The sequence below is a fragment of the Dysidea avara genome, chromosome 7 (genome assembly GCF_963678975.1).
Source record: "Dysidea avara chromosome 7, odDysAvar1.4, whole genome shotgun sequence".
Lineage (NCBI taxonomy): Eukaryota > Metazoa > Porifera > Demospongiae > Dictyoceratida > Dysideidae > Dysidea > Dysidea avara.
The window spans coordinates 20,123,672-20,143,361 of NC_089278.1; the positions used below are offsets into that span (position 1 = coordinate 20,123,672).

The following is a 19,690-nucleotide window of genomic DNA, read 5'->3' on the forward strand; positions in this document are numbered from 1 at the left end:
ATAATATTATGTACATGCATGTACAGCTAATCATTTATGTAACTTATATAGTGTAAATGCATAAGTATGGTTGTGGTCTTCTGTGTTAAATAGTTATAAAATCAAAGGTGATTGCCAAGAAGGGCTGTAATGATGTTGATGAACAATTCACAGCTATTAGCCATTTCCCACTATTGATTTCACAACTCTTCAACACATACATTTGTGCCCTTTTTGTAGCTTTACTGTTTTGGAGTGGATGTTTCTTCATTTAGCTTTTATAGTGGAATTTTCTACTGGCTGACTGCCTGACTGACTGACTGACTTGATGCCTTCAGACAAGCGTAACTTGATAACAGCTAACTTAAAGGCTGCAGGCATGATTTTTTCACTGTTTGATGTCACTTCAGCCCGACAGGTGCCTTTTGGCATACAGCAGTACATACAATGCATGCTTCGTGGACTTACCTGTGTCCTCCTTTGTGTTTCATTTATCTTTGCTGACAGCACAAGGTGTTGATTTGTGGTAGTGCTGTGTGATGGCTTTGTTATGTTTGTAGGGAATTGTCTGAGTTTCCCTTGAGTTTTCCTTTGTGACTGGATTGATTACAGAGGTTCTTCTCATAGTGTTCTTCATGTAACGGGCTGAACATAGCTGAAAATGAAACGAAATGGCCACTTCACTATTTCAATAATTAATAGTTGGGGCATGCGTTCAGATGAAACAATACGCCTGGTGCCATTCTTTCCTGTAATGGTATTTGTGGGTTCACCAACCACCAAAGAAGTGAACAAACAAGTAGAAGGCAAAATTAGGAATGACATTATAAAAAATTATGATTAACCATTAGATCCACATGTAATATTTAGTACAGTGGATCCTCAGTTATCCGAACACTTTTGTTCCTATAGTTAACCAAAAGTATTCAGATAAGTGAACAATTTCAGATAAATGAAGCCCATTGATTTATATACAGAGCTTTTTTGAACTACTCTAATAGAACAGTCATTTACTCAAATAGAGTATACACTAATAACAAAATGCTCTAATAGAACAGTCATTTTGGCATCCAGATAATTAAATGAAGTGTTTGGATAACTGAAGCTAAGTAAGCAGTGATCCACTGTAACACATCATTAATTATGCATGACCTCAAACAAAGCACTGTCACTCTTGAACCATTAACCCTATGGCCACACAATTTGTGCCAATGTATATATGTATCTGTGATGCATAGAGGCTCCCCTTCTGTAGCGTTCAAGTCTTTTAAGTTAGATGTGAATAAAACCATAACTATTGTGTAGATGATGTAATGTGTAATAATTAACATTGTGGTAGTGACAAAAGTGCTGTGAAGATTGACAGTCAGAAAAGTCACTTGTAAAACAGTATAATATAAATAAACATTGTACCTCTGAAGGGATCATAACTCCTTCATACAAGGCTAGAATAAAGACTAATCAATTCAGCATGTGATTGCTTATCAAACAACATATGTGACCAGATTTTACAAAACCAATCCAAATCACACATCAGGCAAAATCAAACTAACACCACCGGTAGATAGCTACACCATCTTACTATTGGTTTTGACCCTCAAACTACCTGAGGCAGGTTTTAAGACACAGGTAGTGTGACAAGCTCAAATGCCAGTTTCTAGCTTTGTGAAGGATCTGACTTGGCAAGAATCAGTGGTGTGGGATGACCTGATATGGTTAACCATATGTTTGCTGTGTTGATTTTGCTGCATATAAATGTGAGAGAGCGAAAATTAACAAGCCCAGATCTGAACATTGTTTATTGTTATTAATTTGATTTTGTAATCATGTTTTCCTGTATCTGGCCTGTTCCAGAATGTTCTGGTAATTTTTGTATAAATAGGCTGCTATATTGTCATTTTGCGCCTTATATTGCCCTCAAAACATGCAATGAACTGCTGTCGATCTACCTCGAGCCTTTAACAATAAGCCACTAAGAAGCCAGCACAACAGTAATCTCATGTCTGGACTTCAATCATGGTCTGCCTCCATTTTGAAGTCTATCTCTTGCCCATCCCACCTTCCCCCACCCTCTACCCTCCTCTTTGTGAGCACTCATGATACTACTTTGTTCGTCCAACTGCTCAAATTTTTATTTGGCAGGAAACCCTACAAGTACTGAAGTGGTCTGAAAGGTAGTAGATTGATGTATCTCTGGTGTAAATTTCGTATGTGTGCTTACCATCCTTGGCAAGTTATACTGACTTGAATTCTTTATCTCAAAACTTCTAATGTGTGATTTGGAACATTTTTTTCCAAAATGCAGTCACATATCGGGTCACATGATAAGGTTAAATGTCAAGATGGCAGCACCTCTTTTTCAAGTGGATGTAGAAATTTACAAGCAAGCATTTGGTAATGTAGTTGTTACCTTTCAGCTTTGCTAGAAACATTTGCCACCACAAGGTAGAGTATGAATAAGGCCTCTTCTTCAATAAAAATAGGATGATCCTTGTGCATTATACTACAGAACTGCATGAATCGGGAATGCAAGACGTTAAATAAAACCCTTGAAAAATGTAACCATCTCAGTAAAAACCCACCTAGTTCGCACAACTTCTAAATTTCCTTTTATTTTCTCAGCATTATTACTGTGTTCAAGAAAAGGATCACCAAAGTTTTAGCTTACTGTGATGAGCAGTTTTGGAACTATAGTGCTAGACAGTAGGATGAGCAAGGAAATTGATTTGTACAGCAACTATAAACTACAGGCACTTACATTTGTAGCCATAACTTTCATTTGCATTATAGTCTGCAACATTAGGATTTGGCTTAAAATGTTCATCATGGATTGGAAAATCAATGAAAGTATGGCTTTATCCCTGTAGTCACTTGCACATGCATGTGTGAAGGCAGTTTTATTGAAGAAATGATGACAATCTTGTTTACGTCTGCCACATATCGTAAGCAAACGTACATGACATGCATACCTTTAAAACTAAGGAAACAAGCAAAAAAAAGATTTCTAACTGTCCATGAGTAAGCAAATAAGAGTTTATTGATTTGGGACTGGTTCCCCCTGTGTAATGAAATATGCATATTTTATTCTTTGTATATAGCATGTATGATTTCACCAATATTTATAATTTTAGTTTTCTCAGAACACATGCTTGTGTGCACTAGGCTGGCTTTTGCTGAGATGGTCACTAATGGAAGTTTTGTTTACTGACAGACTGGAAAGCAATCTGTTTTATATCGCTTTTAAATGGCACATTATGGTGCAGCTGTAAGGCTTGTACTGCTCTAATACTAGATCCAGCTATTAAAATAGTGTCTATATAAACAACTAGTTTTATTGACAAAGTTAGGGTTGCAAAATATTTTTCTCATACCCCCTCCCCCCTCCTTCTAAAAACACTTAGTACACTTGTTACAAACCCCATAAGAAATATGCTTTAAGAAGTGAATGATTAGGGTCTTAGCTACTGCGCTATATGTAAGCACTGATTTTATTTGTAAGTCTGAAAGGAAGAAAGCAAAAATTGAGAAGGCTTGTAGTAGTTCAAAAACGACTAGGGTGGTCTTGTTCAAATTAGGTCTGTAGACTACTGATGGTGAAAGAAATTATTCGTTTAGTTAGATATGGCACATAGATAAGTATGCATTGTGAAGATCACATTTTCCATGTTCTTCATGTTAATAACACACTGTTGTGGCCTTTATTGGGTGCACAAGACAATATTATATATTTATACATATGTAGGTGTCTGTAACTGCACAACAATGTTACATTGCTCTGTCCTTACACTATACACAGTTCCTCCGACTATCAGTCCTGAAGTGATGGATCAAACACAAAATGAGACAGACACAGCTTCCTTCTCTTGTCGAGCTACTGGTGAACCAGTTCCAACCATCAGTTGGTACTTTAATGATGTTCCAGTGGATGTGACTAATACTACCAAATATACTGTATCAGTGACATCATTAAATGTGACTACTAACAGTAGTACACTAACAATAATGAATGTGCAGTCATCTGATGTTGGTACCTACACATGTAATGCTACTAATGTAATATCTAGTGACACTAGTTCTGGAGTGCTGACTGTTAATGGTGAGGATTATTACTTTGTAAAATGTAATATTTACATCATTTGGTGTTTTGTAGTATCACCAAACATTGCTAGTCCAGCAGAAGGACAAGAGTATATTATCATTGAAGGACGTAATGGATCAATCACATGTACAGCTACAGGTTATCCTCCACCAACAGTTGTATGGCTGGACAGTGGTGGAATCCCTTTAAGTGATGGCAGGCTAGTATTTGGTGGTGCAATAATGTCACCTACTGGTGTTGGTAATGTGACTAGTGTGAGTGTAGAACTGATAGTGACAGGAGCTATGAGAGTAGACACTGGAATGTACACATGTTCAGCTAGTAATGGAATCAGTAGTACTAACAGGAACATCTCCATCAGAGTACAGTGTAAGTCATTGGTGTGTATAGTTTGAATTTGGTAGTTTTAACCCTAGAGAATATGCAGAGAATAGAACTGGTATGAGATATTAAGCATTCAGCCTACCTCTAAGAAATATGTTAGATCAAACATATCAGTGCAAGAGCCAAAACTAAGATAACACCAGTATGAAGTTGCTGCACTATTAGGCTATCATTTCCACATCAAACTTGTGTTGGGTCTGCTTTTGGTAGACTGTTTTCTCACAGCCTGTATAACCATGCCAGATGTCTGTACAGGTCTGTGAACAACAGAGAAGTGCTGTAGAGGGTCAAACACTATGGACAGTCCAGCAGGGGGTTGAATGTGTGATGTGTTTGTATGTTTTGTGAGATTTCAGCCTATTCCCTGCCTCTGACGGGCTGTAGTATTGATAGTATTGCACAGCTCTAATCTCTGGTAGCCTATAGCTACAAGCTCACACTGTCATGTCATTCTTTGGTTGTTACAATACCTGTACAGCCTAGTAAGAAAGCTGTTCGCACAGTATTCAGAAGCCAATTTCATCAGTAATTCAAACTGGCATGAAGTATATGCCTCCGTGTACAGCTTATCTACCTGTAAGGTTAAATACTAGGTCTATGGAGTGCTTGTATTACTTACAACCTAAGTCCTCTTTGTCGGAGAATTGTGGTTGTGGACAGACATAGAAACAAACATACACACACATTGTTTAGGTAAACAATTTCAGAAAACCAGGCACATTGCCTCCAGCCAGTCTGCAACCAGCTGTGGGCTGGATCAAGTATACGTATATTATGGGAGTGCTTATGTACCACATAAATGCTTATTATGCTTTACTAGTGGACCTTGGCAGCTACTTTAACTCTGTTAACCATGTTTTTGTTATGCTACAGTTCCTCCGACTATCAGTCCTGAAGTGATGGATCAAACACAAAATGAGACAGACACAGCTTCCTTCTCTTGTCGAGCTACTGGTGAACCAGTTCCAACCATCAGTTGGTACTTTAATGATGTTCCAGTGGATGTGACTAATACTACCAAATATACTGTATCAGTGACATCATTAAATGTGACTACTAACAGTAGTACACTAACAATAATGAATGTGCAGTCATCTGATGTTGGTACCTACACATGTAATGCTACTAATGTAATATCTAGTGACACTAGTTCTGGAATACTGACTATTAATGGTGAGGACTATTTTATTACCTAAAATGTGATGTTTACGTTATTTGGTTTTTATATATAGTACCACCAAACATCACTAGTCTAGTGGAAGGACAAGAAGTAAACATCACTGAAGGTAGTGATGGAACAGTCACATGTACAGCTACAGGTTATCCTCTACCGATGGTTATATGGCAGGACAGTGATGGAAACTTATTTGATGCAAATAGTTTGTCGTCATCTACTGGCATTGGTAATGTGAGCAGAGTAAGTGTAGACCTGAGCTTAACAGGAGCTATGAGAACATCCACTGGAACATACACATGTTTAGCTAGTAATATCCTTGGTATGGTTAGTAGGACTATCACCATCATTGTACAATGTGAGTTGATTGTTCAGTTGTTAGTGTAGGTCATGTTTATACAAATTTTAAGTTTGATTAAGGATCAAAGTAATAAAAAGTAATGAAACAATGGAGGTCATCTACAGCTGAAGTGGATTTTCATTTCCTACAGCCAGTCTATACCCATGACTGAATTAGAGATTAAGTGTCCAATAGTATATCTTCAGGTGTAAGCAACCTCCCTTGCTTCTTGTGATGCCTAATCTTCCCTTCTACTTGTTTGTTTACTTTTTGTAACATTATTATGACTGATGAACCGCATATTGCATTAGAAGAAAGAATGGTGCAAGGCTTATTGTTCTGAACAGTGCTGTAAGTGGGCTGGGTCATCTAGATTACCGTATAGCTCCAAACTTTCAGGGACAAAAACTTTCGTGATTTTTGTGATGGCTACTGCAATCACGATTTTTTTTCACGAACATAATCTACTTGCATGAGCTAATTACATCATATGATTACATCACATAATTCATTCACGTAATACGTGAATCAAAGGCGCCAAACCAGACCAAAGCGAATATGAGTTTGTACAAGTTCTTCAAGCATGAATTACTCCTTCCTAGCCCAAATGGTCCTCTGTCAAAATGGGTTCCACCATCTACTATTAAGGCTGTGAACGATAGTGTATCAGCTGTGTTTTCAACAGCAACTGGTAGTAGCATGCTAGATGGAAGAAAACGAGGACCATACAGCAAACGGCTGTTAGGAACGGTCAAGGCTTCAATAGCCAATTACGCTGTATCTCACAGAACTGCTGCAGTGATAAGGCATTTTAAAGATGAGTTTCCAAACTTGAAGTGGAGCACCGTTAACGACTGGAAGACAGCAATTACTGATGACATGAAGAAAGCACATGGTGAAGGAAATTTTGAGCCTATCACAACGCTAGAGGGCAGAAGACCATCCATACTTTCAGACAAACTGAGCAAACAATTCCGGATGTACATACACACATTGAGAGTAGGCACAGGGGGAGTAAACACACAAGTTGTAATTGTAGCTGCTACAGGTATGCTTCAGAAAAGAGATCCAGCATTGTTAGAAAGCATTGGAGAGTTGAAGAAAGCTGGGCTAAATATTTCCTCGGTAAAATGAATTATGTGAAGAGGAAAGCTACCCCTAGAGCAAGGTTTGCTATAAGCAATTTTGAGGTAGTCAAAAGCCAGTTTTTGCTGGACATCAAAGGTGTCTAAATGATGGAAGAAATACATGGTGATCAATTGGGACCAAACCGGGATAAAATATGTTCCAGTTTCTCAATGGACGATGGTTGAGAAGGAATCCAAGAGAGTTGAGCTGGAGGGAGTAAATGACAAGAGGCAGATCACTGCAGTGTTTGCAGGAAGCTTGACAGGAGATTTTCTGCCAGTTCAGCTAGTGTATGAAGGGATGACATCTAAGTGTTACCCCAATGGAGTTGATTTTCCTGCAGACTGGCTCATATCTGCTACACCTAACCACTGGTGCAATGAAGAGACTATGCTCCTTTACATCACCAAGGTCATTGTACCATACTTGCAGCAAAAGAAAAAGGAGATGGGCTTACCGGATGACCAGTCTTCACTTGTGATTTTTGATGAATTTAAAGGCCAAACCACAGAGTAAATCTTATCCTGCCTTGATGAAAACAACATACTATATGTAATGGTACCCCCAAAACTGCACAGATCACTTGACGTCAGTGTCAACAAACCTGCGAAAGATTTCTAAAGGCAAAATTTTGTAATTGGTATGCTAAGAAAATCTTCACTCAATTGGATGAGAGAGAGGGGTCTGCTGGTAACTCCACTATTAATCCTGTCGATCTTAGGCTGAGTATCATGAAGCCTATTGGAGTACAGTGGATGATTGAGTTATACTATTATTTGAAAGGTCATCCACAAATTATAATAAATGGTTTTAAGGAAGTAGGTATTTTAGGAAGTTTGAAATCATAAGACAATGAATATGTTAAATGCATGAGTACAGATAATATTTTATTTGATTACACAATTTATTGTTAAACTAATGTAGCCATAACTGTTCTGTTGTAGTGTTATCTGGAAATAAAGTGAATTTTTGATTTTTAAAGTAAGTAACTAAGTGTGATCGCATGTCTTGTTGTTTAAACTTGACAGCAGATGGATCAATATTAAATGCCAATGCAGTAACAGCTGCAATAGCAAAGACACCACAATCCATTCCTCCCACCTGCTTATGAAATGGCTTCATAGCAACGTTGACCTGTGAGCCAGCACTGAACAAATTACAAATAACCTGTTGTGTTTCTTTATGAACTGCGCTGAAGACTGAATCGTAAACATTCACTTCTTTAGGTTACATCCCACGTTACTAGCTACAATCCAGTGATCACCACGATCGTGTATGACCTGCACCTGCTCTTTCAGGATAATGGATGATTTCTTTGACTGCAGCAGGGTCGATTGCAGTCCCCTCAATAAGGAAACTGTGCTTTTGTAATTCCACAAGCTTTGTTGACAGGGATGTCAGACAACTTTTCTCCATTTAGAATACTTGTCTCTAGGTCTGTTTCTAAAGTTTCAATCTCATCTGCCAGTCTTGGTCTTTTCTTCTCTGGTGAGTCAGTGTTGGAGTCAGTGACAAAAATGCTTACTGCAGGAACTGCTGCTTGGTTTAGTATAGTTGGATTGGGCCTGGGAATTGCTGCTGAGCTAGTTGTACCATCTTGTAGTAGTGCATTCTCACCACAAAATGAATCCAGTAGCTTTTGCAACTTTTCCAGCTCTTCTTTACGACCTTCAAATTGAAGGTCACCAGGTACTTCCATTCCACCTTGAGTTAAATCATTACTGTATCGTCGGTGGCCAGTAATTAATCCTACAACGAATAGATCGACTTAACGATGGATACTGCGTAGCGATCATGTTCATTATCTGTTTCACACAAGCATGCCAGCTCTTCGCCAATGTATGCTTCCCATATAGCATTGTAAATATGGTATCCTCTCACCATTGCTGGACAAGTAAAAGAACGCTCTGCTGGATCATCACACATTCTCGCTCAACTGAATTAGCTGTGCACGTACCTCTCGATCTCGTGATTGTTTACAGTTCACGAAATTTATTGATAATCACGAAAATTTGCATTTCGTGAAATCAGGTTGAAATCAAGAAAGTTTTTTACCTCGAAAGTTTGAAGCTATATGGTATCTGGGTCATTTGGATCACATTTTGTCTGGGTCAAGTGCAGGGGCGGATCCAGGAGCTGGCAAGGGGAGGGGGGCACAAACAGGCTAAGTTGTAGGTGTTTGGGAAGAGCCAGATTATTTTGTTAATTGCTACATTTTTGAGGCAGCAAATAATCACCTCTTAGTAGTCTCACTGTTGATTTTTGCCATTTTGGCCTTTACAGATGGTTGTGAAGTCTTAAAAGCTGTTTTAAAGGCTCTGAATTTCTTAAGCAACAGCAACACGATAATTATTTTTAGAGGTGCCTAGTATGCATGGAGGTGTGGGTGGCTATTTCATAGCTAGATTTGTTTTAGTTTCAGGCAAATTTGTAATAAATGCTAGGTATTTTGTTTTATAAACTGATCTTGGCCTGACATAAAGTTTAATACTTTTAATTTTTAATCAGAAGTATGACTGGCTTCTCGACAAGTGAGGGGGAGGGGCATTTGCCTCAAATGCCCCATCCTGGATCCACCATTGAGGTGGGTCTGACCGGGATGAGATCACGTGTGACTATAAGTTAACAAGCTCGATTGTACTGGTGAAAATGCAGTTGTAAACACTCAAGAAACTTATGTGGAGCCACACCCACCATTCAGGTATATGCTTAGCTGTCTGTGCAGGATATGTAGAGCCACGCCCACTTATTGGAATTGTATCAGCTATTCTCTGTAGGCACATGCATGGCATCACTGGATCCGTGTTGCTACTTGAAATGTAGGTAACTAAATTCTGGAAATTCTTAATTGCTGTAGCTGCATGTAGACTTATGTGGAGCCACATCCACTTGATAATATGTAGCTTCTTGCAGACAATCCTTTTTATAGTATAAAAAAATGCTGGGCTAACTAATGGAAGATAGCCAAGTGGCCATTACGTTTCGTTTCAGCCTGTTACGCAGCATTACAAATAAAGAAGACTATAATAAGAACCTCTGCAATCAATCCGGTCACAATGGAAAACTCTGACAATTCTGTAGGAAAGCCATCGTTTGGTGCTATATACTGCGATTCGACACCTTCTGCTGTAAGGACACAAGTAACTCACATCCATGAAGCATACATTGTACATACTCTGGTATACCAATAGGCACTTGTTGGGCTGAAGCGATGCTGATCAGTAAAAAAATCAAGCCCATAGTCTTAGCTTTTGTCAAGTTACACTTGTCTGAAGGCATCAGTCAGGCAGCAGTCAATCAGTAGAAACTCCACTGAATCTTTTTTTTTTAATTTGTAACAACCTATTGGAAGTATTTCAGATCATACAGAAAACACTTTTGGGCTTAGAATACTGTCAAGGCACCATGAAGGTATTGTGACGCTGTTTTTATGGTGATATTTTAGGCTGGAAATCCCAAATCTTAATTATGCCAAGTAGTACCGTGTGATAGTACTGTATGGTACATGCTATTTCCATTCAGACATGTTGAGTTTTACGTACTGTATGGATGAGTTAAGGCACAGTATAAAAATTTGATCTAGCCTATTGCTTACATTAAAGTGTCCACATAGCTTGTATAGTAATGGGGGAAGGAGAGTATCGAACTACGCTATAAGCTGTGAATAATGAGCCCGTAAAGTATCCCACATATCTTCATTTCCTCTCGTAAACCTGACAGCTGTTGACTGCTTAGATTTAACACATTACTAGCTCAAGGTAGGTGGTCTGCATGGAATCGAAATGGCTGAAACTCCATCTAGACATGTCACTTTCACTAGCAGAACTGTCGAGGTAGGGGATGGCGACTATGAGGAAATCTCGAATGGATATATCACCTGCGAGGTTGATATTCATTTTTTTGCAGTGAAAATAACTTTTTAAAATTAATTATAATAAACCTAAAATTAAAGATTAAACTAGTCCATTAAATGAGATTCCACCCTAACCAGATCCGTTGGAGGTTGATACTCATGATGACCCAGAATACAGTGCACGTGAGAACTGGAACCTGGATTGTCCAAGGCAGCATCGATCCAGGTTAGCTGCTTGTGTCTTCTTTTTGTACTGAGTTCCTTTCCGTGATGTACCATATTTTTCTCAAATATGCTGTTCTTTCTGGCACTCAGTAGCTTCAATTTCTTCACGGGTATGCACGCGCGTGCACAAAGTGCATCAACTGCACTTATAATTGGTCACCAATCAACACGAGTTGTTTGAACAATACCATAGGATTTTACAGGCTCATTTTTCACAGTGTATAGTGCAGTCCCTCCCCTATTATATACTCTTGGTTTTACATAACCATTATCCATTCACGTAAATACAACTACATGTAGATGTGTTAATCATATACAGTAAGTACAGCAGTCAAATTACCAGTACACTAAAGCACTCAAGAAGTTGATTTTGGTTTATTGGCAATAATAATACAGAATCACTAGTTATTCAATAAATTTGAAATAATTATAGCAATGATTACTACAAGATCAAGACTCATGGTAGTGAGTCATGTGGCCAAGAAACTACGAAGTGTACGCCCAATTAAAAGACGCATAGCCACTACTGTTGGTTATTTATGTGTAGGGACAGTTTCACAATATTAGCCCTGGATTATGCAACATCTCTCAATAGATTTGTATTGTGTTATGTAATAAAAAATCTTTGGCATAGTTGTAGTAGTAGTAGTAGTTTTCTTGCAACCGGTCTAAAATACAAATCATATGCATATTTGGACATATTTCACTTTATTTCTCATCCTTATGGGCAAACCAGAATTAGATGATGTCAGTGCTAGATGGATTGTACAAACACAGGTATATGTTTACTGGTATAACAAGACACTAGATGTAACATAATACACATTTTTCTTTGATCAAACCTCTAATCCGGACAATAACTTTTATAGACACGATGTGTACACAAACCCCAATAGCTTATAAACAAGCTGTGATAGTATCAAGAACATTAGTTCCTTAGGGAAGACATTTCAAGCATAAATCTTTTAGACTCTAATTTAGGGCTGAGCGATACTACCGTTTTAGTGATATATCGTGATATTTTGAAAGTATCAATATCGCGATATTTTGTTATTAGCTATTGTGATACCATGCCTGTACATTACTGTCATTAAATCCATTTGTTATGCAGTACTTGGCTAAGAATCCTTGTAAGTAATAAAGTCCACCCACTTGGTTTCCCCTGCAGAGAGGTGTGAACACCATAACAACCTCAAAGCATGTGTTACAATAACTGTTACTGTAAAAAAGGAAGATAGTGACTAGTTTGCTATCACCTATAAGGACTTCCTGAGCAACACACTATATGTAGCAGCAGATATGATTAACTTATTTGTAGGTATCGTGAACTATTCAGTATCGTGAATAGTGGCTTTAGTATCGATCGTGATACTAAAATGGCAGTATCGCTCAGCTCTAGACTCTATTTAGTGCCACACACCACACGGTATATTCACTTTAATATTTGTGACTTGTCACTACAACAAATTAAGAATGTGGAGCAAATAAAAACTTCTGGTAGAGCTGAACACATAGAAATACCCACCCCAGTGACAAGCAATCATTCACATTGTGATACCTCATGCACCCCAGCGACAAGCAGTCACTCGCTCATCATGGCTTTCATCATGCATACCCCATGTACCCCAGTAGTCACTCGTACCATGGTTTTTATCATGCATGTTAGTTAATACACATAATATATTGCATAATAAACATCACATTAATTGTCTCTGATAATAGCATCTAACCATACAACAGGATAGTGACATATCCAGTCAAGATGCGACACGACACCCTTGATGCCATTACAGTGCAACATTGAGAATTTAGAACTACAAATTTAAAAAGCAATTGAAGTGATATAATTCCTCTGTACGTCAACTGACCTGAAATTCACAAATTAAGTTCCTGTCCAAGCTATGCATGACCACATCCAACCGCTATATACTGGGTAAACCACTATGACCAGTTGGCCTGCAAAAACCACTATGGTCAGGCCTTTAGCTATGCTATTGCTAATTATATGAGCTAAAGTAGGAATTAAAATTACATCTTAATGTGCAGGTGGCTGCTGTCAACTGAGGAAGTTGCAGGTGGAGAGGTAGCCTTTCTATACAGGTAGCCATTAAGACAGGTTCCACTGTAGTCAGGTTTTCACTCAGCAGGTCATACACCTGTATGTATATAATTGTACATCATCATTCTACCTGGCTGCTTTATTAGAGTAGTATAATTAACATGATTGTTCTGTTAGAATCTTTGACTGTTTTATTAGAGTATATCTAAATAGCAGCTTTTCTTACTCCTAAAGCTCATAATTGCTTTAAAATGTCAGCAAAATTTCAAATTATCTATTATTCCCAAAAATAATGTTGGGGGGTGTCTTATTGCTAGTCATTGTATAGGTCTACAATTAAAGTAGTCCATTCTACTATTCCAGCCCACCAGTCTACTGCTGTAATTGTAAACTGCTTTATTTCTGTCTAGGAAATTTTGCATTAATGGATTTTACCAAGAGTTCGCAATGTTTGTAGAGAGGGATTCTACTAGTATTACAAAATCTTAATTGTACTACCGTAGATTCTCTAGAATTTCGACATCTTTATTATTCAGCATCCCCTTGTGTACTGAACATGATATGCTCTAAAATTCAGCAAGTAAAAGGTGGACTACTTTTCCAGCAGCTGGAACTCACAATCTTCTTTCTAGATCTCTCCAACAACTGAAATCTAAAAATCCTTATTGTCCACTGTTAGGTCAAGCAACACTCCAGTTCCTGAGCTAATCCATCACTGTGTTAGGAGCTTTAGCTTTTGAGCATACAAAAAATATACCAGTGAACACACAAATTGCTGAATGAGTTGATCCTTTCCCTTAAAATTTAAGTGTATTAACAAGTATGTTGTAGTAACATAAGAATTATAAGGTGCTACTGAGAGACACCAGATAAGTACTTTTCATAACAGCTTGTTTACTTTAACTTTAATGTCCATGTTTTGTTGTGCTACAGTTCCTCCAACTATCAGTCTTGAAGTGATGGATCAAACACAAAATGAGACGGACACAGCTTCCTTCACTTGTCAAGCTACTGGTGAACCAGTTCCAACCATCAGTTGGTACTTTAATGTTGTTCCAGTGGACGTGACTAATACTACCAAATATACTGTATCAGTGACATCATTAAATGTGACTACTAACAGTAGTACACTAACAATAATGAATGTGCAGTCATCTGATGTTGGTACCTACACATGTAATGCTACTAATATAATATCTAGTGACACTAGTTCTGGAATACTGACTGCTATTGGTAAGCTCAGAACTTTTAAGTTGTACATATGTATACATTTGTAGTATATATGTAGCAAGTAGCTAGCTACAGTGACTACATTAGACAATCAGAAACATTCCTTAGGAAGTAACAAATGTGTCAGTTGATACCATATCTAGTGTAGTTTAAGGTGTTTTTAGAATAATAAAGTTCCATATGTCATAAGACCAGGAACTATTAATGTTATGTTATTGTGCCTGTACGATGTATGTCCTTACAGGTTTGTCTGCACCTCCTCAAAATATCACTGTTATGGTGATCAGTTCAACATCACTAACTGTGTCTTGGGATCCACCACCTTTAGCTGATCAAAATGGTGTCACAAGCTACCAAGTCAGGATCAGTACTGTCAATAGTATTCCTGCCAGCTCCAACACTGTCAATTTGGGTGGTACTAGTTACATTGCAGTAGGGTTGGATGAATTTCAAGAATATGACATTGAAGTGGCATCAGTAACAGCTCTTGGTGTTGGTCCATTTAGTACTCCAATTAGAACCCAAACTCTTGAAGATGGTATGTGTACTGGGTGTGTTCATTTGTGTGTCTATTTTTTGTGTACTTGTGAGCATCTTCTAGCTTAATGTCAACTCTATTTCCCAACTGTAGTTCCTTCTGTTGCTCCCAACAATGTATCGGTTACTGTTGTGTCCTCTCGGAGTATACAGCTCTCATGGAATCCACCAGAAATTGGAGAACAAAATGGAATTTTATTGCATTACCATGTGATTGTCATGGAAACCCAAATATTATTTTTAAATGATGGAACACTCATTGCACCAATGGGAGATAACTTAAACAGAACATATGATGTTTCGGAAGGACGTATGCAATTGATTGATATGTTACATCCTAGCTACAACTACACTGTTAGAATAGCAGCAGCTACTGCAGCAGGAATAGGTCCATTTAGTGACCCCATTACTGTGATGACACTGGAGGATGGTAAGTTTGAGTTACACCAACTTCATCTTTATCCAGAAGGATATCATTATCAAAGTGGTGTGTAGCCTTTTTTTATTATTCTCAGAATACTACAGAGAAAATTTTTATATTTTGTAATTGATCAAAGCACTTTTACAACTGCTAGGAACATGTATAACTATTAAAAATCATGGGAATAGGGAATTTGTTCAAAACAAACAACACTTGTGTGACAACTTTAAGTGCATCAGAATTACTGTGTGTGCATGTACACATGTATGTTAAATTAACTTTCGCGTGTGCCACTACACAGCTCCAACTGAAGTTCCCTTGAATGTCAATATAATTGTTGAGACATCTCGTAATATCTCATTGTCATGGGATCGACCTTCACTACAAGAACAAAATGGCATACTTACTATATACCATGTGATTATCATGGAAACCCAGATACTGTATTTAGACAGTGGAACTGTAAACACACCAATGGGAGATAACTTCAACAGAACATATAATGTTTCAGAAGGACGTATGCAATTGATTGATATGTTACATCCTAGTTACAACTACACTGTTAGAATAGCAGCAGCTACTGCAGCAGGAATAGGTCCATTTAGTGACCCCATTACTGTGATGACACTGGAAGATGGTGAGTGTAAAGAAATTATTTTTGAAGTATCATACTCACAGTTAGAAGTGTAGGAATTTTATAAGTTAGTACAGTAGGATTCTGAACTTCAATTATCCAAACCCTTGATTATCTGAACAGTAGTGGTGACTGTTCTATTAGAGTATTTTGTCACAGGTGTATGTTCTATTAGAGTAGTTCAACAGAGCTCTGAGGTCCTACTGTAGCAACCACATTAATAACTTTGCTAGTATTTAGCTACTTGGTTCTTTTACTAATAATTTTTAAATACACTACTTCATACAAAGTTCCTTTAATTTCCAATGCATGATACTTGGTTGCTAAATCTGTATGCATTATACACTCTTGTTCTATGTATGGTTCCATTCTACCATGTATGTAGCTTCATTACCCTAGACGTATATAGTGATGACTCAAATGCCGTTGTAATAAAAACTATTATTCTATCATACCTACACAAACTGACCAAATTCCACAGTGGGACCTGCAGTCCATAACACAGATTTTAAGTAAACTCGCACCATGTGTTTATAAGGTACTTTGTTACTTCATTTCTTTTGCTTGCACAGTAGTTAGCACCACACATATGTACTCTACACTTATGTAAATCCAACCAACTTGAACATTAACATGTGCAGATGCACAAGAGTAAAATATAGTATGTATACTGTTTGTATTGAAATGAAAGAGTAATGAGTGATTGTATCAACAGTAATTAGTATTGTGCCTACATTTAAACTGTGAATACTGGTTCACCGAAATTTGATTACAAAACAATTATCCTCTTCATATGGAAAACCTGAAAGCAATGTTAGAGGACAATATACTGTGTGTATATGTATTTGTATTTAATGTATAATGATGAAATTTATTCTTCACAGTTCCAACTGAAGCACCTCTAAATGTCACAGTAAGTGTTGAGACATCTCGTAGTATCATGTTGTCATGGGACCAACCTTCACTAGAAGAACACAATGGTGTTTTAACTGTATACCACGTGATTATCACAGAAACCCAGATGCTATATTTAGAAAATGGAACAGTTATTTCACAAACTGGAATGAGTTTCAACAGAACATATAATGTTGCAGAAGGACGTACACAATTGATTAGCATGTTGCAACCTAGTTACAACTATACTGTTAGAATAGCAGCAGCTACTGGAGCAGGAATAGGCCCTTTTAGTGATCCCATTACTGTGATGACCTTTGAAGGTAGTGATATATCCATCAGTACACAGTAATGTGTTGTGTATAGCTACCCCAAACAGGTAGCACAACTGAAAAGTGTTATGTAACTATGTATCGTTGAATTTACAACATTAATGTATACAGTAGAGGTATGGTATGACCCTGTGAAATAAAATTCTTTTGTTTATTCTGTGTGAATGTTTCCTCAAAAGTTCAGTATCAAACTTAAAATTCTAAAATTAAATTAAATTCTAAAATTATGTACATACGTACGTACATGGACTAGAATTTTTTCTGTATGTATTACATTTTTGCATTGTACTGTTCGTGTTCTTTTAAAACTTTTCTACTTGGACTCCACATACAACTTCGTTACTGTATGAACTTAGCAGTCATCAAACACCAGGTAGCTTCAAGGAGCTCAAATTTGTTGCGTATATACATCATTCTCATTTTTCTTTATCTATTTTATAGATAATACCCCTCCTGTTTTGGAGCTCCTGTCACCACAACCTATTAGGATATATGGTAGAAGATCAGGAATACTTACTATACTAATAAATGCTACTGTTACTGATGCAACTGGTTCAACAGTTAGAGCAAACTCTTCATTGTTAAATGTATCCTTGATAACATCTGATGGTACTACTGGTGTAATGATATCATCTTATGATAGTGAAACTGGTCGACTGGTGTTATCTGTTCCTGCAGAATTTTATAATTCTTATGTTAATGCCACTTTCAATACCAGTTATTTTGAAATAACATTAAGATCACCTACCTCATCTTTGGTATCATCTATTTCATTTGCAGCTGAATATTTAGGTAAAATTTTAAAACTATAAAGCTATTCTTATTATGTGTATGTTATTGTTGTAGATGTACATGATGTTGTTTCTGTGAATGGACGGGAAACTTTTGCCTTGGGGGAAGAAATTTCTTTGATGTGTAACACTATTCCATCTAACATTTCTGTGACCTGGGAAGTACAAAGAGATGGAGAATTTGAGGCAGTTAATGATACCCTAGTACAGTATGAACCATCTTCTTTGCTTCGTACTGTGTTGAGATTTACAGCCTTGACAGCATCTTATGCACAACAATATCGATGTCGTGGTACTGGTGAACTAGTGAATGTTACATCTGATGAACTGACTATTGATATACTCCCAGGTACAGTGGATATACATATGTGCACTTTTTTCACTACTAAAAGTAATGAAATATATACCAAGTAATACATAATTTTGGGAATACCTGAACCTAGTATCAATCAGAAATACTCACATGTTTAAGATTCCACCAGGAAACATTTCATGATCCATAGTTACATCATACTGTAGGTGGTGGAAATGGAGGAGGGAGGGGACTAGGGAGCCCATGACCTACTTCAGTATTGGTCAATGCTTATAGCAAATGATCAAGATACTCTTATAGAGCAGTCACAATTAAATAACACGTAGATAGCTACATACTTAATTTACCTGTTACAAAACAATCTCAAAGTTTCTAAGGTCTGAATATTTTCCTGGGGGCTTGCTCCAGGAATGGTATCCATTCTGTTGTATACCTTTGCTTCACTCATAGCTTTTACTCTTTGGCTACTTAGGCCACTCCAAATATATTCTCTGTTTCCCGTATCTAGTTACTGTCAGCTCATTATTTCGTATGCTTCCATTATTTTCCGGTTATTCTTGCATACTGAGTAAAAACCTTCTTGTAACTGTGTCAGCTCACATGTCAGCAGTGCTATCAAGTTGGCACGTGTGTGTTATTTTTGCAACTTAAAAGGGAAGGTACAAGCCAAAGCATGCTTTTATTTGCAGCTTTATATGATTATGTTAGGCAAATAAAAGCTGCCAATCCTATAACGGAATGATGGAAATGGACAGCCCACCCACATGCAAATATGCCTGAAAGCCAGCGCACCACACCGTGAGTATATTGACAGGAAGAAAGAAAACAGTTTTTTCATGCGTGCATAGCTCCATGGCCCCTTCTCCAAAGCACGGTATTTTTGCATTATAGCTGTCCGCCAGGTAGGGTACATCACACATCGAATTTGATTAAATTCACAACTGCCATGTGCGAGATATAGGCATTCAAAGTTTTGTTTTAATTTCTTAATTTTTTCTTCCTATGCCGTACAGGGGGATATAGGGGCTTCAAATTATTTTCGTATACTTTGCAAAAATTGCTATAAAATGCAAATGTGTAACTCGGTTGCCTTGATCTTTGGCACAAATGAAGAGCATGTAACGGTGGATTCATGTACCAAGTTTGCTGTGAATCTGAGGAATATACAAGGAATTATGAGCATATATTCATGTAAAAAAGGATTGGACTTCTGTCACAGCTACAGGGTAAACCGAGTATAGGAATAACTTGAAAATTGGTGTGTAGATAGGCTGATCATCGTGGCAGTGCCTTTGGA

The 19,690-nt window shown here is 37.5% G+C and overlaps 1 protein-coding gene across 1 annotated transcript in view; it reads left to right on the forward strand.

Annotated features, from left to right (window-relative positions):
- LOC136261979 (uncharacterized) overlaps window positions 1-19,690 on the forward strand; it is a 76,065-nt gene that overhangs the window by 19,760 nt on the left and 36,615 nt on the right. Inside the window, exons 11-21 of the mRNA XM_066056084.1 lie at window positions 3,776-4,075; window positions 4,130-4,447; window positions 5,336-5,635; window positions 5,695-5,994; window positions 14,175-14,474; window positions 14,716-15,009; window positions 15,103-15,438; window positions 15,731-16,066; window positions 16,948-17,280; window positions 17,731-18,081; window positions 18,136-18,429. Coding sequence (XP_065912156.1) covers window positions 3,776-4,075; window positions 4,130-4,447; window positions 5,336-5,635; window positions 5,695-5,994; window positions 14,175-14,474; window positions 14,716-15,009; window positions 15,103-15,438; window positions 15,731-16,066; window positions 16,948-17,280; window positions 17,731-18,081; window positions 18,136-18,429 — 3,462 coding nt within the window. The remainder of the gene's footprint in view (window positions 1-3,775; window positions 4,076-4,129; window positions 4,448-5,335; window positions 5,636-5,694; window positions 5,995-14,174; window positions 14,475-14,715; window positions 15,010-15,102; window positions 15,439-15,730; window positions 16,067-16,947; window positions 17,281-17,730; window positions 18,082-18,135; window positions 18,430-19,690) is intronic.